General features: G+C 40.1%; 2 protein-coding genes and 1 long non-coding RNA gene across 3 annotated transcripts in view; 2 read left to right on the top strand and 1 right to left on the bottom strand.

Moving 5' to 3' along the window:
- HKDC1 (hexokinase domain containing 1) overlaps positions 1-10,054 on the top strand; it is a 49,822-nt gene extending 39,768 nt beyond the window's left edge. Inside the window, exons 17-18 of the mRNA XM_058696551.1 lie at positions 4,447-4,680; positions 9,108-10,054. Of these exons, the coding sequence (XP_058552534.1) occupies positions 4,447-4,680; positions 9,108-9,255 (382 nt within the window). The 3' untranslated portion in view covers positions 9,256-10,054. The remainder of the gene's footprint in view (positions 1-4,446; positions 4,681-9,107) is intronic.
- LOC131492772 (uncharacterized) lies at positions 1,704-5,162 on the bottom strand. Its single transcript, XR_009252279.1, has 3 exons — positions 4,952-5,162; positions 2,131-2,518; positions 1,704-1,894 (listed from the first exon to the last, which is right to left on the bottom strand). It is a non-coding gene; the product is annotated as an uncharacterized LOC131492772 (long non-coding RNA).
- A 1,392-nt stretch (positions 10,055-11,446) lies between the features above and the next one.
- HK1 (hexokinase 1) overlaps positions 11,447-24,784 on the top strand; it is a 125,320-nt gene continuing 111,982 nt past the window's right edge. The window contains exon 1 of the mRNA XM_058696549.1: positions 11,447-11,556. The gene's annotated coding sequence lies outside the window, so the exon portion shown is untranslated. The remainder of the gene's footprint in view (positions 11,557-24,784) is intronic.

Below are 24,784 nucleotides of genomic sequence, written 5' to 3' on the forward strand. Positions count from 1 at the left end.
TAACTGACTGAGCCATCCAGGCACCCCAAAACAAATCTCACATTTTATGTGAGTTTATCTATAACTATTAAAAAACTTTTTTAATTTTATTTTTTATTTTTTAAAATTTACATCCAAATTAGTTAGCATATAGTGCAACAATGATTTCAGGAGTAGCTTCCTTAATGCCCCTTACCCATTTAGCCCATCCCCCCTGCGGGGAGAGAGAGAGAATCCCTCCAGCAACCCTCAGTTTGTTCTCCCTATTTATGAGTCTCTTCTGTTTTGTCCCCCTCCCTGTTTTTATATTCTTTTTGTTTCTCTTCCCTTATGTTACTCTGTTTTGTCTCTTAAAGTCCTTATATGAGTGAAGTCATATGATTTTTGTCTTTCTCTAACTAATTTCACTTGGTATAATACCCTCCAGTTCCATCCACGTAGTTGCAAATGGCAAGATTTCATTCTTTTTGATTTCCGAGTAATACTCCAGTGTGTGTGTGTGTGTGTGTGTGTGTGTACCACATTTTCTTTATTCATTCATCCATCGAGGGACATTTGAGCTCTTTCCATACTTTGGCTATTGTTGATAATGCTGCTATAAACATGGGAGTTATTTAAAAAAATTTTTAATGTTTATCTATTATTGAGAGACAGAGTATGAGTGAGGGAGGGATAGAGAGAGAGCTAGACACAGAATCTGAAGCAGGATCCAGGCTCTGAGATGTCAGCACAGAGCCACACAAGGGGACTCGAACTCATGAACTGTGAGATCATGACCTGAGCCGAAGTTGGACACTTAACCAACTGAGCCACCCAGGTGCCCCTATAATTATTTTAAAATATGTTTATAAAATATTAGTTCTTTAAAAAAAAACCATAGCCACATTACCATCACCAAACCTAAAATAGCTAATGATAAACCTTAAACTCAAAATATCCTGCCAATGTTTCTATTTTCCAAATTGCCTAAAAATAATGGTTTTTACAGTGCATTTGTTTGCATCAATATCCAAACAAGGTCCAGACAGGTCATTTGGTTGAGATATATATATATATATATATATATATATATATTTTTTTTTTTTTTTTTTTTTTTTTTTTTGAATCTTTTTTATTATATAAACTTCTCTTGTTTCCCCTTGGAATATATTGGATGAAGAAACTTATTTTATCCTAGAAGTTTCCTGTGTTCTAGATTTTGCTGGTTATAGCATTTAGGATTTTCTTCTCTCTTATATTTTCTACAATCTCATAGTTAGACCTAGATGCATGGTTAGATTCAGTGTTGAGTTTTGGACAAGAATATTTCAGAAGTGGCATTGAGTTGTCTCTCTTTTGTTTACTTTTATTTTTTTTCAAGTTTATTTACTTATTTTGAGAGAAAGAGAGTGGGAACAGGGGAGGGGGAGAGGGAGAGGGAGAGAGAGAGAATCCCAAGCAGGCTCCATGCGGTCAGCACCAAGCCCAATGCGGGATGTGAAATCATGACCTGAGCCGAAATCAACAGTTGGATGCTTAACTGAATGAGCCACCTAGACACTACTGTCTGTCTTTTATGATGTAAGTAGTCACTGATGCTTATTGCCAAGATCTGTGATTTCACTTGAGATTGTAAAATGATGGTAAGTTAATGCTAATACTCCTGCAATTTTTAGCTGGAATACTTCTAGAGACTTCCCCATCTCAAGTCTTTGGTGTAATTATCATTTAAAATGGCTGCATAATGTTACATTAGATTGCTATACTATAATTTACTAAACTCTCCCTTTAGTATAAGATGTCTAGCTTATAATTTATGGATTTCCGCAGTTCTGAGTAACACCGTAATTATTCTTTTTGTGTAACCATTTGCAGCTCACAAATTATTTCCTCAGGAGTAGAAGTATCTGGTTAAAAGAAGCATTTCCCGGGGCTCCTGGGTGGCTCAGTCAGTTAAGCGTCCAACTTCAGCTCAGGTCATGATCTCGCGGTCCGTGAGTTCAAGCCCCGCATCGGGCTCTGGGCTGATGGCTCAGAGCCTGGAGCCTGCTTCCGATTCTGGGTCTCCCTCTCTCTCTGCCCCTCCCCCATTCATGCTCTGTCTCTCTCTGTCCCAAAAATAAATAAAACGTTAAAAAAATTAAAAAAAAAAAGAAGCATTTCCCTGTGGACACACTTCTAAAAAGGTGGTTCCACTTTCCACCACCACCAGTCATGTACAAATGTGTCAATGTCACTGCTTTTTTTTTTTTTTTCTCCCTACCAGCGCCGTTCTTGTCAAGAGGCTTTGTATTTGGAATTTCTTTCAATTTGCATTCATTCATGTAATTTCCCTGGTCTGCATGGCCACATGCCAGCAAGCCACAAATCACTTTGGGAAAAACAGAAAACTCTTTAGAAGTGAAAGCAGTGTACTTAGAGAAATCAGATGGACTGTTGTAGGGCCGTTCTTGCTAGGGAGATGGTGGTGGAATCAGCAGCAGCAGCAGCAGCAGCAATTTTGTGTTTCGGAAGTTGTGAGAAGCAGATATCCAGCATCCCTTTTGGTCTGCTCTTCAACCTATTAGATTCAAAAGTGCAAGTTAAAAGTCATCACTGTTGATGACCAGAGCGATCCTCTTTTGCTGTGGGGAAAGATGATTTCTTCCTCATGTGCAAGAGATAAGCACATTGACTATCTTTGCTGTGTGTGTGTGTGTGTGTGTGTGTGTGTGTGTGTGTGTGTGTGTGTCCTGAGTACAAAGGAAGATGTTCTTGGACAAGAGTAAGTTAGCAGGACCTATATGCCTCCAGAAATATTTGCTTCTGCCACACAAAAGGTGTCTGCTTTGGATGCTTTGGTTTCCTATTTCTAGTTATTTTATTTGTTTTTAAACCTCATGGTATAAAAAGAAAATCACATCCAATCTGGTACCAGTTGGGAATGGTAGGTGCTATGCTGTCCGTGGTCCATTTCAAAGCACGTTGTCCAATGGATGCAACAGCGATTCTTGGGTTGTGGGGAGTGTCCTAGGCTTATAGTCTCAGAGTCTGAGTTTAAGATTGCTTGTGGTGTGTGACCTGAGGCAAGTTGCTTCACCTTTCTGGACAACTCCTTTCCTTATAAAAGGTAAGTACTCTACTGCTTAACTCCAAGGATTGCTCTGAGGATTGAGGGGGGGAATGCAGATGAAAGAAGCGGGGTGGGGGCACCGGGGTGGCTCAGTCGGTTAAGCGTCCTGACTCTTGGTTTTGGCTCAGGTCATGATCTCACAGCTTCGTGGGTTTGAGCCCCACATTGGGCTCTGTGCTTGGGATTCCCTCTCTCTCCTTTCTCTCTGCCCCTCCTCCACTTACACTATTTCTGTCTCTCTCAAAATAAATAAATAAACTTAAAAAAAAAATAAAACAGAAAGAACAAGATAAACTGTGAAGGCTGGGACTGTGGAAAGAATTTCAGGTTTTATTTTTTTACATACTTAAAAAAAATCCCCTTTTTTTCTTCCTATACGCATATTGCTCATTCAAAAGTAAAAGCAAGAAAATAAGAACCTACTGGTACTCCTACCAGCAACTGAATAGATTTCCTTCTGCTTTTTTTTTCTATGCAAGGATGCACATTCATGAAAACCAAGATCATATGGCACATATTATTTTATAATCTATTTTTTCACTTAATATGTCATGAATACTTGCCATAGCATTAAATAGTCTCATGCAAATTCACCTCTAAGGTTTACAAAGGATTCTCTTGTCTGGCTGTGCCACCATTTACCTGCTGAACCCACTATACAGCCGTATAGATTCTTTCTCAGTTCTCTCTCTCTCTTTTTTTTTTTTTCTCAGTTCTCTCTTGATAACATTCTTCTTCTCTAAGTATTCCCTGAGGCAGTCAAGGATATAATTTCACGTTGTTTAGCTTGGGAGTCAGAGCTCTGTAAGTTCACCATGAGAGAATCAGGGTCTAGACTCAAGGCCAGCCTGTCCCCGCGATGGGTGCTTTGCACGTGCATACATGCTCGTGGTCCCACGTGCAGATTCCTGCTCACAAAGGTGCTGATGGTACATTGTATATTAATTTTTTCACTTGCCCACTGAATATACACAGCCCTATGCTGGCTACTACTGAGAATATAGTCTTACCCTCAAGGACATGTAGTCTAGTTGGGAAGAGAAAGCAGGAAATCAGAAAAAGTTAAATAGAAGGAAAGCTAGCTTCTCATCAAACAGCAGGGCAGCAGGAGCTGGCGTGCTCAGTGGGAGAGTTTAGACGTGGTGTGAGAAACTGTGTGCTACGCTTTATTTTGTAAAGATGATGGGACTTCCTGGGGGCGGCAGACTTTCTTGAGTCTCAGCTTCTGTGGCATTCTGCTCTAACTTAGCCATTTCTTGGATCATTTTCTCCTCCCTCTGCCTAGGGCATCTGGGGACGGGGGGCCGTGAGCCACGTGGAGCGGGTTCCGGGGCCCCCCGAAGCAGGTCCTGACCTCCCGCTCTGCTTGTCTGCAGCGATCGGCTGGCCCTCCTCCAGGTCAGGAGGATCCTGCAGCAGCTTGGCCTGGACAGCACGTGTGAGGACAGCATTGTGGTGAAGGAGGTGTGCGGAGCTGTGTCCCGGCGGGCAGCCCAGCTCTATGGCGCTGGCCTGGCAGCCATCGTGGAGAAGAGGAGGGAAGACCAGGGGCTTGAGAACCTGAAGGTCACCGTGGGTGTGGATGGCACCCTGTACAAGCTGCACCCTCAGTAAGTGCCCCAGAGAGGTGGGGGTGGGAGGGCGCTGAAGCTGAAAGTGGACCCCATGGCTCTAGCAGACAAGGTGTGAGCCCTTGTGGCTCTGTGTCTTAGTGGTAGGATGTGGGAGTATTCACCATCCTCTCTGAACCCCCTGATCTCCAACAGTCAAAGGCAGGGAGTAATAATCTCCGCCTCATAGGGCCCCATGAGGACTGAGTTCCTACATGTACTTGACACGGTGCTCCACAAATACAAGCCATTATTACTAATATATTCTCACCTGACCTCACAGGGAAGTGACGAGAACTGAGTATTTTGTACAGCATAGAGCGTTTGCCAAGTATGAACTGGTTATGACTTTCTTAGGTCAGAGGCAGTGGACAGAAGGATTGAGAGCCCCATCAGGAAATGTAGGGTTGGATCCTGGCTCCACCACTTAGAAGCTGGGAGGCTGAGGGTCAGTTTCTCACCCTCTTTGAGCCTCAGTTCTTAATCTGTAAAATGACAACAAAAATCTTACCTACCTCATAAGTGGTTGTGAGAATTAAGTTAAACATTTTTTGATGTTTATTTATCTTTGAGGGAAAGAGAGAACGCAAGTCAGGGAGGGACAGAGAGAGAGGGAGACACAGAATCCAAAGCAGACTCCAGGGCCCGAGCCGGCAGCACAGAGTCTGACGTGGGGCTCGAACCCATGAACCACGAGATCATGACCTGAGCCAAAGTCGGACGCTTAACTGACTGAGCCACGTAGGCGCCCCGAGGATTAAGTTAAACAGTATCTGTAGAGTGCATGGCACATCACAAAAAGGTCAATGATGAAAGCTATTATTTTCATTTAATGTTTAACATTTTGTTTTGGTGAAAATGAAAAGTATTAACAAGCTTATAAAAGTTTCCAATCATACTGAAATATATACATGAACATACTGTTATTGTAACCCCTGATCCTCAGCCCCTCCTATGGTGATGACTAATTCTCCAGAATCACCGCCTAGTATCTTTTCTTGTTTTCCCCCTCGCATTCGCTTACTTTTGATGTGGTTCCTGCGAGCCTCTTCTCCCTTGAACCAAGACTTGACCAAGGGACAAAAACCACATGATCATTTCAATAGGTGCAGAGAAAGCATTTGATAAAATACAATACCTTTCATGATAAAAGCACTCAACAAACTAGAGCTAAAGGGACTCCACCTGATGAAGCATCTATGAAAAACCCACAATTGACTTCATACGTACTGGTGCAAGACTGGATGCTTTGCCCTTATAATCAGAAACAAGGCAAGGGTGCCTACTCTTGTCACTGCTGTTCAACATTGTCCTGCTTTGGCACTGCCTCCAGATGGTTGCATGGTTTTTGTCTCTCAGTCCAGACTTGATTCAAGGCAAGAGGCTTGTCAGACCAGACCAAACATAGGTGACTTCAAAGGGAAAATCAAGGGCAAGTCTAGCCAGGGCAACTAATCAAGAAAAAGGAAATAAAAAGTATCCATATTGGAAAGGCAAAAGTGAAACTATCTTTGTCTGTAGATGGACATGATTTTGTATACAGAAAACCCTTAATAATCTACAAAAAACTATTGGAACTGTTAAACAAGTTCAGCAAGATTTCAGGATGCAAGATCAATACACAAAATCAATTGCATTTCTATGCATTAGCAATGAACAATCTGAAAATGAAATGAAGAACACAATTCCATTTACAACACAATCAAAAAGAATAAAATAATTAGCAATAAATGTCACAAAAAGAATGTAAGATTTGTACATTGAGAAGTAGAAAACATTGTTGAGATAAAACAAAGAAGACCTAAATAGAATGACAGCCTATGTTAATGGACTTAATATTGTTAACGTAGCATTGCTTCACAAATTGATCTTCAGATTCGACACAATCATGATCAAAATCCCAGAAGACTTCTTTGCAGAAATCAACAAGTTGATCCTAAAATTCATATGGAAATGCAAGGAACTTAGACTAGTTAGAATAGTCTTAAAAAAAAAACAAAGTTGGGAGAACTCACAATTCTCTATTTGAAATTTACAATAAAACTACAGTCTCAAAACAGTGTGGTACTGACGTAAGGATAAACATAGAGATCATCAGACTAGAATTGAGAGCTCAGAAATAAACCCCTACATTTATGGTCAAGGGATTTTAAACAAGAAGGTGAAGACCTTTTAATGGGAAAAGAATATTTTTTCCAGAAAATGGTGGCACAACTGGATATCCACCTGCAAAAAAAAATGAGGTTGGATTCGTACCTCATCCCATGTACAAAAATCAACTTAAAATGGATCAAAGACCTGAATTTAAGAGATAAAACTATTAAGCTCTTAAGAGAAAACATAGGTATAAATCTTTGTGACCTTGGATTAAGCAACGGTTTCTTAAATATGACATCAAAAGCATAAGTAACAGAAGAAAAAATAGGTAAACTGGACTTTATAAAAACTAAAACTTTCTGTGCATCAAAGAATATGACAGAGTGAAAGGCAACCTACAGAATGATGGAAAATATTAGCAAATCCTATATCTGATGTAGGATTTCCGCCTAGAAAATAGAAAGAACAATTACAACTCAACAATTAAAAAGACAAATAACCCCATCAACAAATGGGCAAAGGGTCTAAATAGGCATCTCTCCAAAGATGTGTAAGTGGCAAATAAGCATGTGGAAAGATGCTCAGTATCATTAGTCACTGGAGAAATGCAAACCAAAACCATGAGGTACCATTTCACACTCATTAGGATGGCTGTAATAAACAAGAGTGACACTAACAAGTGTTGATGAGGATATGGCAAAATTGGAGACCTCATACATTGCTGGTGGGAAACAGTTTGGGAGTTCCTGAAAAAGATAGACATAGAGTTACCATATGACCCAGCAATTCCATTCCGAGGTGTATCCAAGAGAACTGAAAACATGTTCACACAAAAACTTGTTGGTGACGTTCATAGCAGAACTATTCACGATAACCAAAGGGGGAAACAGTCCAAATGTCCACCAAGCAATGAGTGGATAAACAAGATGTAGTGTATCTGTACAATGGACTAGTACTCATAAAAAGGAGTGAAGTACTGACACATGCTATAACTCTGATCAACCTTGAAAAATATAGTGTTAATTGAAAGAAGAAGCCAGACACAAAAGGCCACTTACTATACGATTCCATTATATGAAATGTCCAGAATAAGCAAATCTATAGAGATAGAAAGTAGGGGGGCACCCGGGGGTTGGTGTGAACGGGGAGTGACTATTAATGGGCATGGAGTTTCTTTTTAGGATGATGAAAATGTTCTGGAATTAGATAGTGGTGCTGGTTGCATAACTTTGTGAATATGCTAAGAAACACTGAATTGTATGCTTAAAGAAACGAAAGAAAGAAAGAAAGAAAGAAAAAGAAAGAAAGAAAGAAAGAAAGAAAGAAAGAAAGAAAGAAAGAAAGAAAGAAAGAAAGAAAGAAAGACAGACTTGATTGACCTGTGACCACTAAGCCATTTCTCCTTTCTTCTGGAAAGTTGGGGGCTAACCACCCTGCTGTGCCTTCAAGAAGACCTCAAACTTTCTCCTATTACATAACCAGTAGGGCCCCAGGGAGCATTAGCGGTTGGCCAGAGTCACCCACTGGCTGTGTGATGGAGTCAGGTTCAGAACCTGCTCTAGCATGCTGGCCCTCAGAGATGAACACCACTTGTACCATTCATGGTAACACAGGATCACAGGACATAGGGCCTAGATGCCCAGGCCTCTGTTAAACATACTTTGACCTCACAGACTGCCCTGGTAATTCAACTTACAAGATGTCCCCTCAAATGGATTTAATATATCAAAGGATAGTTGAGAGAGGCCAACTATGTGCTTTGGGGGAAAATTAGTGGAGGGAGGGAAGGATGGATAGGTGAATGGATAAAGCAAGTAGGATAAAATTATAACTTTGTTGAGTGTAGGCAGAGGGTGTTCAGGCGTTCAGCAAACTATTCTTTCAGCTCTATAGTAAGTTTGAAATTTTTCAAAATAAACATTTAGGGATTTTTGAACCAAAAAAAAAAGAAAAAAAATGTGAGGTTGAGAACTGATAGGCCTGGTTCAAGTCCTAATATAACTTACTAGTTGTACAAGCTTAGAAAAATTTCTTAACTTCTGAGCATCAATTTTTTTTATGTTGTGAAAATACTAATAACTGCTTTTAAACTGTTATTACACTTTGACTGTATGTATATTCTGTATGTAAAACACCTAGAAGAGCCTCTGGCATTAATAGTTGCTCAACAAAAGGTAAAATTAAAACAGCTATTTAGGAAGAGGTGTATGGAGCTGTTCTAGAGCCTTGAGAAGCAAGCTGGAAGGAACAAACTAGATTGGAATCATTCACAAATATGTTGATCCCTTATGTGAGTGCTGATGACGTTTCTCTCTCTCTCTCTTTTGTAGCTTTTCTCGGATATTGCAGGAAACCGTGAAAGAACTAGCTCCTCGATGTGATGTGACACTCATGCTGTCAGAAGATGGGAGTGGAAAGGGAGCTGCTCTGATCACTGCTGTGGCCAAGAGGTTACAGCAGGCACAGAAGGAGAAATAGGGACTCCCTCAGGGTTGGGCCCCACATGCCTTGGATACTGACCAGCCTTTCCTCTGGCAGATGAGTCGGTCAGGGACCAACAGGCAAGCTTCTAGCTGACTTCACATTCTGGATGACCGGAAGAGAACCCCGGGTTCTCGGGTACTCTTAGCATTTTGTTACTCAGTGTTTTTTTCAAGGGCATTAAATGATACCTATCATTGGCATATTTGGGCCAAAGATGGGCCAACTTGTAAAATCAAAGCAGCTGGGCCCGAGAGATCCCCTTTTAGCAAATTTTTCAGTTGAGGCCCAAGCTGCTAGTTCTCTATGGCTTTGGGTCCTGTGGCTGTTGGACTTGAAACATACATGCCATCTGCCCGTGAGGCCTGGCTGTCCGAGTCCCCCTCTGGAATGCTTCAGCCATTGCTTATAGTAGATTGGGTCCTCACTTGTGGATGCACACTTGAGAAGGATAGGGTCTCATGTAATAAAATGGAAATCTAATCTAACTTGTCCTTAACTTGTCATGTTGACCTCAAACATGGAAAGAGAACAAAGACTTCGGAGTATCAGCTCCAGGATGAAGAAGGTTGATTTCCAGGCAGCCCTGTAGGAATCTTTTCATGCTTAAAGTGAGTAATGTCAGCAGCCTGTAGGACTGTGCTTCTCCATATGCGTGTGTGTTGGGGAGGGTGCCATTTGGGGCACCCGTTTTCATTTTACATGTGGTTCGTGTTGCTGCTGTCGATAGTTGTTTAAAGGACTGCTAGGTGTATGAAACACAGTAAATGAATAAAGAATGTTTGATTTCCCAAGATTCTTTGCATGAGGTATTAATGTTTCATTTGGGAGGCTCGCTTGCTGACTTCCTGCTCTGCCGGTGGAATAAGGCACACGTAGAGTCAGAAGTTGCTGAGGGCATCTCTCTAGCCCAAACTTCTTACCAACAGGGGGAAGTATATGGAATATCTTCCACAGTATCTTTAGTAAATTATCCAAATCTCATTTGAATGAACACTTCCAGTGACTGGGCATTTATCACATGATCCTAAAGCTCCTGCTTCTGAACAGCTAAAGCTGACTGAAGGGCCTTTTGCCTTCACTCTGACTTCTACCTCGCTGGAACTTGCCCCTCCCGCAGGCCCCGCTAGTCTGCATTCTACCCTCCAGAACTAAGTGGAGATGGCCTGTCCCTGACCATTGCCCCAGTGGATGTCCTCTCTTTTTTCTCTCTCTCTCTACCTCCCCTCTCCCCATTAATCTGAGCCACCTGTGACATTCTACCTTGTCACAGAGTTACCTGTAGGCATTTCTCATCTGGACTAGTAGATTGCAAGCCCTCGGTTAGATACGTTTTTGTAGTGCTCCAGGGAAGGCAGGACTATGCTGTTCTTACTAAATACTTACTAGATGGAGGCGTGATTGAAAAATGAAGTGTTCCAAGAAATTTCCCGTGGAAAAAGTAGAGGCCTTTATCATGGGCTACAGACTGAAAAGAATAATATTCCAGATCATCCAGGTTGATTTTGATGTACGTACTTAATTCCTAGCGATAACTGTCACCATTTGCTGAAGCAGGATGTTCCGACAGAATGGAGGAGGCCGAAGGAGGGTAAGAGAGAGGCCAGCTGGAGCTGGGGACAGATGAAGGAGTTGAGGTTCCCTAGGAAATATTTTTTCACGCATTCAGTGAACACAGATAGAGATACTGCAGTGGGTGGGACCTAGATTTACCAAAGTGAAATTATTTTTTGTATTTTAAGGTTATACTTCTCGGAAGAGATGTTGTATGGATTCATTAAATTTATTTCTTTGTATTTGGATGTTATGCTTCTTCAGGGAAATGTTTCACTTTATCAGATTTTGTCTTAACCCCAAACCTTGCTGTCCTTGTTATCTTTTCCCAGCTCTCCTTTTCGGTGTTAAGACACACCCAGCCCCCATCCCTTTCTCTCCTAGTTCTGCTGGGTGTCTCTCCCTTTGCCCTCCTGCCTGGACGGATGATCTGGCCCAGATATCCAGGCAGTTGTACGACCACATTCTCCCACACCTGGTCTCTCACCACACATTTGGCAGGTTTGAGGAGGTCACCCAGCTCTGGTCTCCTACAAGAAAAAGAAGCCCCAAGGTATCTAGGCAACCTTGCACATTCTGACTAATTGATAGCATCATAGAATCTTTGAAGCAGAGCAGAACTGCAGAGAGGGCACGCATCCATCTTGCTGTCTTTGGACAGACCAGCCCCTGAAACACCGGGGGCAATGGAAGACTAACGTCTCCACAAGGTTTGCTAGGCAAGACCAGCAACCACACAACAAGGTAAATTGTCCTCCTGTGGACCCCACAGACTTTTCCTCTTATGAAGGGCATCTTAGTCTACATTTTCTACCCTGTGGTTAGTTTCTCCCAGTAACTTTTTGGCTAAAAAGATCTAATAAACATAGACTTGAGAACTAGATTTTCCCTACGACTCTGACTCTCCAGAACAAGTGACCTCATTCCTATTTGTCTGTCTGTCTTCAAAAATCTTGTTTTCGTTAGCTAGAATGGGTGCCCTGTGAGAACAAGGACTCAGATCTCATTTTTCCTATTTTCCCCAGAGCCTACCTCAGTGGCTGGCGTTGAGTAGCCATTAGATTCGTCCGTCTAAGCGGACGAATGAATGAATGCTCAAACAAGTTTGTGAATGAATTTATTGCTCTCCTTTGAGTCTTTCCATTATTCAGCCACCCCCAATGGGACCTGAGCTTTATGCACAGTAGATACTCTATAAATGATTGTTCAGCAAATGCCAAGCCCCATTCTAGGCACTGAAGGCTCAAAGGAATAGAAGATACCATTCCTGCTTTATTAGAACTCACATGCTAGCAAGGAAGGAAAGACATATAAATATCTGCAGTACAATATGGTCGTAAACAGGAACAAGAGGAGAACACAATTCCTGACCATTTGCCGCATCCTTCAACCTGTGTGAAAATATGTGTGTGTGTGTGTGTGTGTGTGTGTGTGTGTGTGCGCATTGACATGAGTGTATGTGTGCACCATAAACCCCTTTGGCAAGTATGAGGAACCTACAGGTACTTTCTCATAATGCTTGCTTGCTTGCTTGATTGATTGATTTAAAGTTATTTATTTATTTATTTATTTATTTATTTATTTATTTTTTTAATGTTTTTTATTTATTTTTGGGACAGACAGAGACAGAGCGTGAACGGGGGAGGGGCAGAGAGAGAGGGAGACACAGAATCGGAAACAGGCTCCAGGCTCCGAGCCATCAGCCCAGAGCCTGACGCGGGGCTCGAACTCACGGACCGCGAGATCGTGACCTGGCTGAAGTCGGACGCTTAACCGACTGCGCCACCCAGGCGCCCCTAAAGTTATTTTTTAAAGAGAGAGAGAGAGAGCACACAAACAGGAGAAAGGCGGTGAGAGAGAGGGAAAGATGATCCAAAGCAGGCTCCACGCTGACAGCGGAGAGCCTAACGCGGGCCTTGAACTCACGGAACTGCAAGATCATGACCTGAGCCACCCAGACTCCCCTCATAATGTTTTTAAATGCATAAGATACTTATGAATCACAGTTACTAAAGTGGTGATAGAGTAACATATGTGATTATTTTTTAATGCACTGTAATGAGATCCAGCAGGAACTTAATAATCATAATTCTGAAATCCTGATGAGTGTAAACAGTATTTTGAGACATTTGCAACAACAGCATAGATATGAAAATGTCCATGGTTTCTCCTGGAGACAAAGTCCAAAGTATTGCTTACCACTACTGTGGTTTGTTGTCCACATTCTAAATGGAAGGAAATGCTAAATTTCAGTTTTTTTAATGTTTATTTATTTTTGAGATAGAGACACAGCGTGAGCAGGGTAGGGGCAGAGATAGAGGGAGACAGAATCCAAGCAGGTTCCAGGCTCTGAGCTGTCAGCAAGGGGCTAGAACCCACGAACCGTGAGATCATGACCTGAGCCCAAGTCGGACGCTTAATTGACTGAGCCACCCAGGCGAGGCGCCCCCTAAATTTCAATTAGAGGTGATTGAAAATAAATCCTAAAGAAGTTCATGGACTCCCCACTTTGGGGGTCTCCCCCTTGGGACCTAGGTTAATAATCCCTGACTGAAACGTCCTACTAGACCTGGCACTTGTTTGGGATAGCATCTTAGATGGCAGAAAGGCATTGTGGTTTGGACTCAGAAGAATTGGGCACGCTATTTAACCTTTCTAAGTTTCATTTTCCTTTTGTAAGAATGGAAGATAGGGGCACCTGGGTGGCTCAGTCAGCTAAGCTTCTGACTTTGGCTCAGGTCATGATCTCACAGTTTGTTGGTTCGAGCCCCGCATTGGGCTCTGGGCTGACAGCTCAGAGCCTGGAGCCTGCTTCAGATTCTGTGTCTCCCTCCCTCTCTACCCTTTTCCTGCTTATACTCTGTCTCTCTCTCTCTCTCTCTCTCTCTCTCAAAAATAAATAAATATTTAAAAAAAGAATAGAAGATAATATAACAGCCTAACAAGGTTATGGGAAGTACACAAGGTAAGTATGTAGACATGGGGATAAGCTGTGAGCCACTCGCACACGTGTGAGGTACTTGCGTTATGCTTCTTCCTATTGTTACGGGGCTTGTCTTATTGGTGTGATCAACATGAACATCAACCTAAAGGTCCTTCCAAGCCTACTGCCCAGTCATGCAGAGGGGTAGTGAATGGCAACTGGGAGAAATGCATTTCTCACAACCCCTTCCTTCCACCTACACTGTCTTGATATATTCCTTCTCTTGTTAGTTCACAGTTGAAACTCCTCGTGAACCATATTTTATTGGAGGAAGGATGGGACTTGGGTCAAGTCGGGGATAATACAAGGATCTGGTGGCTTCTATTTGGGGTGAACTAAGGGGAAATTAGAGAAAAGGAGATGAGTTCCTTTCTGGTCCAGCCAATGGAAGAATGATGCTGTGAAGAAAATGAAACTAAAAATCTTCCCTTTTTTTTGGGTACATACATTTAAGAAAGAAAGAGAGACAGGGAGTAAGGTAGGTTATTGATAATTTAGGGACTCAGAATGGTTTGAGCTATTGACCTAAAGAGCTAGTGCACCTAAACGATGCACTAACAGCACAAGGCACAATTCCAGGGGGTGCCATTCACGTCATTGTCTGTCTGTGACCCCGTTCCTACGGAGTCACTTCTGTGACGGCTAGCATGGTCTAGAGTGGTCTTGCACAAAGTCAGCTAGTCTAGGGTCATTCTTGCCTTTAATACTCAAAGAAAATGGCTCATTTCCCTTATCCCACATGCTGGAGAAAGTCCTGTCCCCTGCCCTAATATTTCAACGTTCTTTTTTTTTTTTAAGTTTTTTTTTTTCTCTTTCTCTCTTAATATTTATTTATTTTTGAGAGAGCATGAGAGAGAGACAGAGCATGAGTCGGGGAGGAGCAGAGAGAGAGGGAGACATAGTATCTGAAGCAGGCTCCAGGCTCCGAGCTGTCAGCACAGAGCCAGATGTGGGGCTCGAACTCACAGACTGCGAGATCATGACCCGAGCCAAAGTCGGACTCTCAACCGACCGGGCCACACAGGTGCCTCAATAGTTCAACATTCTTGAGTGGAATGCTTCTACCTTCCAGTTACTCCTCTTATTGCTGCCTCCAGTGTGCTCCCACTCATCTTAGCTGATGTCACAATTCCTGCTGCCTCTCTCTCTCTGCTTCCGATGTGCAGAACTGTCCCTTCCTCTTGGATTCCCCTAACACCATGAACTCAAGGCCAGTGTCTGGAACAGACTGAGCTAAAGGTTTGGGGATGGTGAAGGGGAAATACTTCATAGAATAGGAAACCATTTACATGTGAATATTAGGTATCAAAGTTCTATGACTGTCTTCACCCCAGGGAATTTCTCATTGGCCATCGTTCTCCATAGTCTCTGCTAGCAGTAGGTATTAGGGACTCTTTCCAACTTCTCTGGAGGCTTCTCATATTCTTCTCTTCTCTGAATTCTGGACTCTTTCCCTAAAGTGAAAAATTTCTCTTTTATAGAGCTAAGGACTCTTCCATAGTCTCAACCCACCCCCATGCCAGCCCAAGGTATTTCAACTTTCCCAGCCCAAAAGGCCCATTGAGGTATTTGAATAAAAAGAAGCATTTTCTCTCTAAAAGACATTATTCTGTTCTCTTAGAGTCAAGCTATGGCAAGCTTTTTTCCTCGACACCCAGCAAACCGCTCATATTTCAAGTGTATAATTTGATGTTTTGATGACATCGTTACCACAATCAAGATAATAAGCATATCCATCACCACCAAAGGTTTCTTCGTGACCCTTTGTAACACCTCTTTTCTGCCCTGCACCTCTTTCCCCTTACTCAGTTAACTACTGAGTTGCTTTCTGTTTCTAGGTTATATAGTTTCGTTTTCGTTTTTCAGAATTTTATATAAGTGGAAGCATACAGGTGGTATACTTTTAAAATCCAGCTTTCTTCACCCAGTGTACTTAGTTTGAAACTCATTCAGGTTGTTGCCAGTATCCAGAATTCATTCCTTCTTTCGCTGAGTATTCTATTCTGTGGATACACCACAGTTTGTTTATCCATTCATCTAGTCATGGATATTTGGATTGTCTCCGGTTTTTGGCTATTACAAATAAGGCAGCTATGAACATTGTATACAAGTCTTTGTATGGACATACTTCCATTTCTCTTGGGCAAATACCTAGGACTAGAATAGCTAGGTCATTTGATTAAGTTTTTAGGCAAAAGCCAAACTATTTTCCAAAGTAGTGGAACCCTTTTATACTCCCATCAGCAGTTTATGAGAGTTTGAGTTTTTCCACATCTTTGCCAACACTTGGATTGGTTGGTCTATTTAACATTCTAATAGGCGTATAGTGGTATATAATTGTGCTTTTAATTTGTATTTCCCTGATATTTAACAATCCATTGTATGGACCAAATGTTTTCCTTCTTCCATGAAATGCTTTAATTAATTAATTATTTATTTATTTATTTTTGCCTATTTTTAAATTGAGCTGTTGGTTCCTTTTTTATTGATTTGTAAGAATTCTTTTTTTTTTCTTTTTTTTTTTTTAACATTTATTTATTTTTGAGACAGAGAAAGGGCATGAACAGGGGAGGGTCAGAGAAAGAGGGAGACACAGAATCTGAAACAGGCTCTAGGCTCTGAGCTGTCAGCACAGAGCCCGATGCGGAGCTCGAACCCATGGACCACAGGATCATGACCTGAGCTGAAGTCGGACGCCCAACCGACTGAGCCACCCAGGCGCCCCGATTTGTAAGAATTCTTTATATATCATGGATCTAGTGCTTTGTCAGTTTTAGACATTACAAATATCTTCTCATCCTTTCATTTTAAGGTTTTGATGAACATAGTTCTAAATTTAATATTGTCAAATTTTTTAATCTTTTTAAAAAGGTAGCATTTTTTTGTTTCTGAACCAATCTTTCTTTATCCTCAAGGTCAGAAAGATTTTCAACAGTATTGTCTTCTAAAACATTTAAAAATTTTGCTCTTGAGGGGCACTGGTTGGCTCAGTCAGTGGAACTTGTGACTCTTGATCTCAGGCTCATGGGTTTGATCCCCATGTTGGGTGCAGATATTACTTAAAAAAATAAAATTATAAGGTTTTGCTTTTGACATTTATTCTTAATATAGGTGGAAATGATTTTTATGTATGGATGAGTTACAAACCAATTTTATTTTTAATTTTTTTACTTTTAAATTTTAAAAAATTTTTCTTTACTTAGAATGACACTAGCAATTTTTTTAAAGTTTATTTATTTATTTTGAGAGAGAGAGAGAAAGAGAAAGAGCATGAGTGGGGAAGGGGCAGAGAGAGAAGGAGAGAGAGAATCCCATGCAGGTTCTTTGCTGTCAGTGCAGAGCCTGATGTGGGGCTTAAGCCCACGAACTGTGAGATCAAGATCTGAGCTGAAACCAAGAGTCAGATGCTTAACCGACTGAGCCACCCAGGTGCCCCTCAAACCAATTTTATTTTCCCCTCATTTAGGTAACTAATTTTATAGGCTCTGTTTATTTTTTTTTAAGTTTATTTATTTATTTTGAGAGAGAAAGTGGGGGGGGGAGGGGGAGACAGAGAGGGAGAGAGAGAATCCCAAGCAGGCTCCGTGCCCAGCACAGAGCCCAACATGGGGCTCAATCTCACAACCACGAGATCATGACCTGAGCCCAAATCAGGAGTCAGACACTTAACCAACTGAGCCACCCAGGCACCCCTATAAGCTCTGTTTCTTGACTAGCCTCTGCTTTCTCCACTGACATGACATGGCAGCTTTTAAATTCTACAAAAAGCAAAACTAAGAAAACCCTTTTGGTATTTACGTTGTACTGCATTTGTAGATCAATTTGGGGAGAATAATCTCTTTAGGATATTAATTCTTCCTCGCCATTAACATGGATTGTTTCTCCATTGATTTAGGTCTTTCCTAATGTTTTCAAACAAACTTTGTGATTTCCTACATCAGTCTTGCATTCTTTTGCTCTTAGATTTATTCTTAAGTAGTTTATAGTTTTGTGATACAGTTTTGTGATTATAAATTTAGTCCTTTAAAAAAATTTAGTTCCCAATTCTTTGGTTGCTGATGCAATGAAACGCAATTGACTTTTATTATTAATCTTAGATCCAATCACCTTACTAGACTTTTCTATGACTGTCATTAACCTTGTCAGTTTGAAAAAAATCTGAAATCTACAGAAAACTGGCAAAACTGTTGCAATGAACTCCCATTTATCCTTCACCTAAATTCACTCATTGATAATATTTGCCAGATTTGTTTTATCTCCCTCTCTGGGTGTATGTATATACATATATATATATATATATATATATATATATATATATATATATATATGTATATAATGTAATATAATCGAGGTTACTTACCTTTTACCATTAAAATGATTCTAGGTTTGCAGAATCATTTAAAAATGAATTGCAGAGACCACGACCCTTTACCTTTACATAATTCATCATGTATCTATTGAGAACAAGGACAGTCTCTTACACAACCACAGTGAAATTATCAAATTTAGGAATCTCCTCTTATTTCTAGTTATTTAAATGACTCTGGATTTTATGTCTAGACAATCATATAATCCACCGATATTGTCGGTTTTATTTCTTTTTTTTTTCTATTCCTATGCTTTTAATTTTGTTTTTTGTCTATGTTCCCTAAATCATACAGTACGATGTTGAAGTGAAATGGCAGTAGTGAGTATCTCTGTCTTATTCCTGATTTTAAAGTGTATAACTACACATTTCTTCATTTAGAATAATTTTTTTTTCATATGCACGGTTAGTGTTTTACTTTTGGAGAATGGCTCTAAAATATCACACGAAGACAAGCTGAGAGGTAACGTTTAAAATAGTTTTATAAGGATCTGTTACTGGACATGTAATGACTGTTTACTCTACAAAGTCTTGATCACACAGCTTATAATATACCTACTAGGTGGTAGCACCAGGTTTTCCAGACAGTCACTCAGCATTTTCCTCTTAATCTGCACAGACTTCTCATTAGCTGCCTTCTGCTTTTGCTGTGTGATCTCAGAGTCCCTCCGCTTTCCCTGAAAGGTAGTTAAGTTATACGCTTTTCTTTTTCCCTTGTTAATTTCCTGGGATTTCTTCATGTTTTCCTGATGGCAAGTTCTCGCTGATTTCCACGGGCCCTGCCCACTGCTGGACCAAGCGTGAAACAGAGCACCCATGAAAAGCGGGGCTTCCTCCTGTGCTCAGCGGCCACCTCCCCTTGCGGATCTTGAAGGCTGAGCACCTGCTCCATCGACCTAGAATGATTTTTATGTGTTTTTGGGAGTGCCTTTTATCAGCTTAAATAAGTTCTCCTTTAGTCATAGTCTACTAAGACGTTTTGTTCTCCCACGAACAGGTATCGAATTTTGTCAAATTCTTTTACTACACTGTTGAAATAGTGTATATTTTTTTCTCATAAAAGTGAGTAACTTCTATTTAATGATATTAAAGCATCACTGCAATGCTGGATAAACCCATCTTGGTCATGGTTTGTAACCATTTTTATAACTGTTGGATTTGATATGCTAATATTTTATGTAGAATTTCTGCATCTATATTTATGAATGATAAGCTTATAATTTTTCTTCTTCATATAGTCATTGTCTAGTTTTTGTATGGGTATACGTGTCTCATGATATGAATTTTTGTTCTCTGAAAGAACTCATTGACAGTTTCGTGGCTTCAAAAACCATTTGAGCCTTTTATTTTCTTTGGGATAAGATTTTAACTACTGCTTCAATTTTTTTTTTTTTTTAATAATCATACTATCCAGGCTTTCCATTGTTTCTTGAATCAGATTGGCAGGTTATATTTTTCCAAGAATTTATCCATTTTGTCTAATTTTTCAAATACGATGACCTAATTTTTTTTTTTTTAGATTTGGATATAATTCAAACAACATAAAATTTACCTTTTTAAAGTATAAAATTCAGTGTTTTTGAAAAATATTAGCAAGTTATGCATCTGTTACTACCATCTAATCCCAGAATGTTTTCATTGCCCCTAAGGAACCTTTATACCCATTAGTAGTCACTCTCCATTCCTCCTGAGCCCTACCCCAGGCAAACCCTGATCAGCTGTCTCTATGGATTGCCTATTCTGAACATTCCATATGATACACTCATGCCATATGTGCCCTTTTATGTCTGGCATCACTCACTTAATGTTTTCAAGGTTCATTCATGTTGTAGCATGTGTGAAAGCTTACTTCTGGTAAATGCCAAATAATATTCCATTGTAGGGATATACTGCATTTTGTTTATCCCTTCATAAGTTCATGGGTATTTGCTTGTTTTTACATTTGGTTATTATGAATGGTGCTGCTGTGAACCTTTTGTGAACTAGTTTTTATGTAAACATATGATTTTAATTCTCTTGGATGCGTATCTAGGGATGAAATTGCTGGCCCATATGGTAATTCTATGTTTTAACTTTTGGGGAGAACTGCCAAATTGTTTCCCAAAGTGGCTGCATCATTTAGATTCCCACCACAGCAGTGTGTGTGTGTGTGTGTGTGTGTGTGTGTGTGTGTGTGTAGTAGAGAATCACATCACCACATCCTCATCAACATTTGTTATTGTCAGTCTTTTTTTTTTTTAATGTTTATTTATTTGGAGAGAGTGCAAGCATGCACGCACACAAGTGCAAGTAGGGAAGGGAGAGAGAGAGAGAGAGAGAGAGAGAGAGAGAGAGAGAGAGAGAGACCGAGACCCAAGCAGGCTCCACGCCCAGCTCAGAGCCTGACATGGGGCTCGATCTCATAACTGTGAAATGATGACCTAGGCATAAATCAAGAGCTGGTTGCTCAACCGACTGAGCCACCCAGGTGCCCTGACAGTGTTTTTGATTATAGCTATCCTAGTTGTTATGAAGTAGTATCTCAGTATGGTATCGATTTGCATTTCCCTAGTGACTATTGATATTGACTATCTTTAAAAAAAGTTTTTTTTAATGTTATTTATTTTTGAGAGAGACAGAGACAGAATGCGACTGGGTTGGGGGCAGAGAGAGAGAGGGAGACACAGAATCCGAAGCAGGCTCCAAGCTCCGAGCTGTCAGCACAGAGCCCGACGCGGGGTTCGAACTCACAGACCGCGAGATCATGACCTGAGCTGAAGTCGGACGCTCAACCGACTGAGCCACCCAGGTGCCCCTGATATTGAGCATCTTTTTATATGCTTATTGCTCATATGTATATCTTCTTTGGCGACATATCTACTAAAGTCCTTAGCCCATATTAAAAATTGGCTATTTCTCTTTTTATTGTTGAGCTTTATGTGTTCTTTATATATTCTGGATATTAGACCCTTTTTGGATGTATGATTTACAAACAATTTCTCCCATTTTGGTGGCTTGTCTTTTCATTTTCTTGATAGTATCCTTTGAAGCATACAAGTTATACTTTTCATAAAGTCCAATTTATTTTTTCTCTTGTTTGTGCTGTTGGCATTATATTTAGAAAACTTTTGTCTAACACAAGGTCAAGATTTACCCCTATGTTTTGTTCTCTGAGTTTTATAGTTTTAGTTTTTACATTTAGGTCTTTTACCCATTTTGATGTAATTTTTGTATATGGTGTGAAGTAGAGGTCCAACCTCATTCTTTTGCATTTGGCTATCCATTGTCAAATCCCAGCACCATTTGTTGAAAGGACTATTCTCTCTCCATTGATAGGTCCTGGAGCTCTTGTCAGTAATCAATTGATCATAAATACGTGGGTCTATTTCTGGACTCTCAATTCTATTCTATTGATCTATATGTCTATCCTTGTGACATGAAGTGTGTATCTGTAGTTATGTGCCCACGTTCATTCATTACATTGTTCTAAGCCTTCTCTCCTTTTGTTGATCAATTTTGCCAGAGACTTTTTTGTTGTTATTTATTTATGTCTACCTTGTTTGACACTAAGATATTTGCATCAGCTGTTTTATGGTTAATGTTTGCATGTTGTATTATTTTCTGTCCTTTTATTTTCAACAATCTGTACCCTTGTATTTAAAGAGCATCTCTTGCAAACATCGTTTAGTTGGATCTTATTTTATCTTGTTTTTATGTTGTATGATAATTTCTGTTCTCTAAATGAAGCAATTTATTCTATTTACATTTAGTGTAATTATAGTTATGGATGGCTTTAATCCTACCATCTTAATGCTTTGTTTTTTATTTGTCTTATCGGTTATATGTTTATTTATGTTTTCCTGACTTCCTTTGGATTAATCAAAGTAGTTTTATTATTCCATCCTATTTCATCTGTTGGCTTCTAATTTTTTTAATGTTTATTTATTTTTGAGAGAGAGAGAGAGAGAGAGAGGGAGAGAGAGAGGGAGAGAGAGAGAAAGTGGGGGAGGGGCAGAGAGAGAGGGAGACACAGAATCCGAAGCAGACTCCAGGCCCTGAGCTGTCAGCACAGAGCCTGACGCGGGGCTTGAACTCATGAACTGTGAGATCATGACCTGAGCTGAAGTTGGTTGCTTAACCAACTGAATCAACCAGGTGCCATTTAATGTTCATTTAATTATTTTTGGAAAGAGAGACAGAATGTGAGGGGGATAGGGACAGAGAGAGAGGGAGACACAGAATCTGAAGGAGGCTCCAGGTTCCCAGCTGTCAGCACAGAGCCAGATGCAGGGCTCGAACCCATGAACAGTGAGATCATGACCTGAGCCAGATGAGTCGGATGTTTAACCGACTGAGCCACCCAGGTGCCGCTGGTAAGTTTCAACAAATGCATTTCCTGGTACAACTTAAATAGACAACATTATCTTCACCCTGGAAAAGTTACCTTGTTCAAGGTGGTACTTTAGGGATTACAGTATGGATTTTTAATGTATCTCAGCCTACCTTGACTTAGTGTTTTACCATTTCATGAACAATGTAAGAACCTTATTGTAATCTCTTTACCTTCCTCCTGCCCTTTATGCTGTTTTTGGCATACAGTATACATATATGTTACAATTCCTATAATACACAGTTACTGTTGTTTTGAATAGTTGATAGTCTTTTTATATTAAGAACTGTGTTATATTAATCCACTTGGCTACTTTTTCTTTCATTTTGCAGTTCTGTGATTCCATCTAGGATCATTTTCCTTCAATCTGGAAAACTTCAGTTAGCATTTCTTGTAATACAATACTACTGATGGTAAATTCTCTCAACATTTATTTGTCTGAAAATATCTTTTTTTTTTTTTTTTTTTTTTGCCTCATTTTGGCAGGATATAGAATTCTAGTCTGGCAGGGTTCTTTTCTTCCAATATTTTAAGGATGTTATTTCATATTCGTCTGGCTTCCATAGTTTTTGTTGAGAAGTCCATCATCATTCTTATTGTTTTTCTCCTGCAAGTAGTGTGTCTTTTTATTGTGGCTGTTTTTAAGGGTTTCCTTTTATCTTTAGTTTTTAGCAGTTTAATTATAATGTGCGTAGGTGTGGCTTTCTTTTTATTTGTTCTGCTTGAGATTTGCTGAGAGCTTCTTTAACCTGTGAGTTGCTGTCTTTGTTGGATTTTGAAAATTGTTGGCTTGAGACCCATTATTTCTCCTCTCTCCTCCTAGGATTCTGATGTACATATGTGAGATTATTTTTTCACATCTCACACGTCTTTCATATTCTGTTTTGTTTTCATCAATTTTTCCCTGCATGCTTCACTTTGCAGAGTTTCCACTCACCAGCCTTTTTTTTTTCCAACGTTTTATTTATTTATTTATTTATTTATTTATTTATTTATTTATTTATTTTTGGGACAGAGAGAGACAGAGCATGAATGGGGGAGGGGCAGAGACAGAGGGAGACACAGAGTCGGAAACAGGCTCCAGGCTCCGAGCCATCAGCCCAGAGCCTGACGCGGGGCTCGAACTCACGGACCCCGAGATCATGACCTGGCTGAAGTCGGACGCTTAACCGACTGCGCCACCCAGGCGCCCCCCCACTCACCAGCCTTTAAGTTCACTGAGCTTTCTTCTGTTGTATTCAATCTGCCATAAGCTCAGCCAATGAATTCTTTTTTATTTTGAAGATATTTTATTTTTTTTTTATTTATTTATTTTTTTTTAAATTTTTTTTTTTTTTCAACGTTTATTTTATTTTTTGGGACAGAGAGAGACAGAGCATGAACGGGGGAGGGACAGAGAGAGAGGGAGACACAGAATCGGAAACAGGCTCCAGGCTCTGAGCCATCAGCCCAGAGCCTGACGCGGGGCTCGAACTCACAGACCGTGAGATCGTGACCTGGCTGAAGTCGGACGCTTAACCGACTGCGCCACCCAGGCGCCCCTTGAAGATATTTTAAATAAAATACTGCATGAGAAATGCTTAGCAGAGAGGAAATGACTAGGGAGAGTGCACACAATAAATTATTATCATCAGCATAGGATTAAGAGAAAATGTTTTTTGCTCTTTTTATATTGATATCCAGTTTTATTGGGTAATGGTGAGAGAATGTCTTACAGAGTATAAGAAAATAAAACACACTGGTATTTAAAAAAGTTTTAATGAGATATAATTGACATATAACATTATTTTAGGTGTAATGATCTGGGGGTGCCTTGATGGCTCAGTCAGTTTAGCATCTGACTCTAGATTTCATCTCATGGTTAATGGGATTGAGCCCCATGTTGGGTTCTGTGCTGAGCATGGAGCCTGCTTGGTACTTTCTCTCTCTCTCTCTCTCTCTCTCTCTCTCTCTCTCTCTGCTCCTCCCCCACTCTCTCTCAAAAATAAATAAATAAACATTAAAAAATAATATATAACAATCTGATATAGGTATATGTTGCAAAGTGACTGCCACAATATGTTTAGTTAAAATCCATCACCACACATAGTTAACAATTTTTTCTTATGAAGAACTTTTTTCTTCATAGTTTCTTTTCTTCAAAAGTTTCTTATGAGAACTTTTAAAATATACTGTCTTGGCAGCTTTCAAATATACAATACAGTATTTGTTAACTATAGTCACCATATTGTGCATTATATCCCCAGGACTTATC

Source organism: Neofelis nebulosa, chromosome 13, assembly GCF_028018385.1.
Source record: "Neofelis nebulosa isolate mNeoNeb1 chromosome 13, mNeoNeb1.pri, whole genome shotgun sequence".
NCBI lineage: Eukaryota > Metazoa > Chordata > Mammalia > Carnivora > Felidae > Neofelis > Neofelis nebulosa.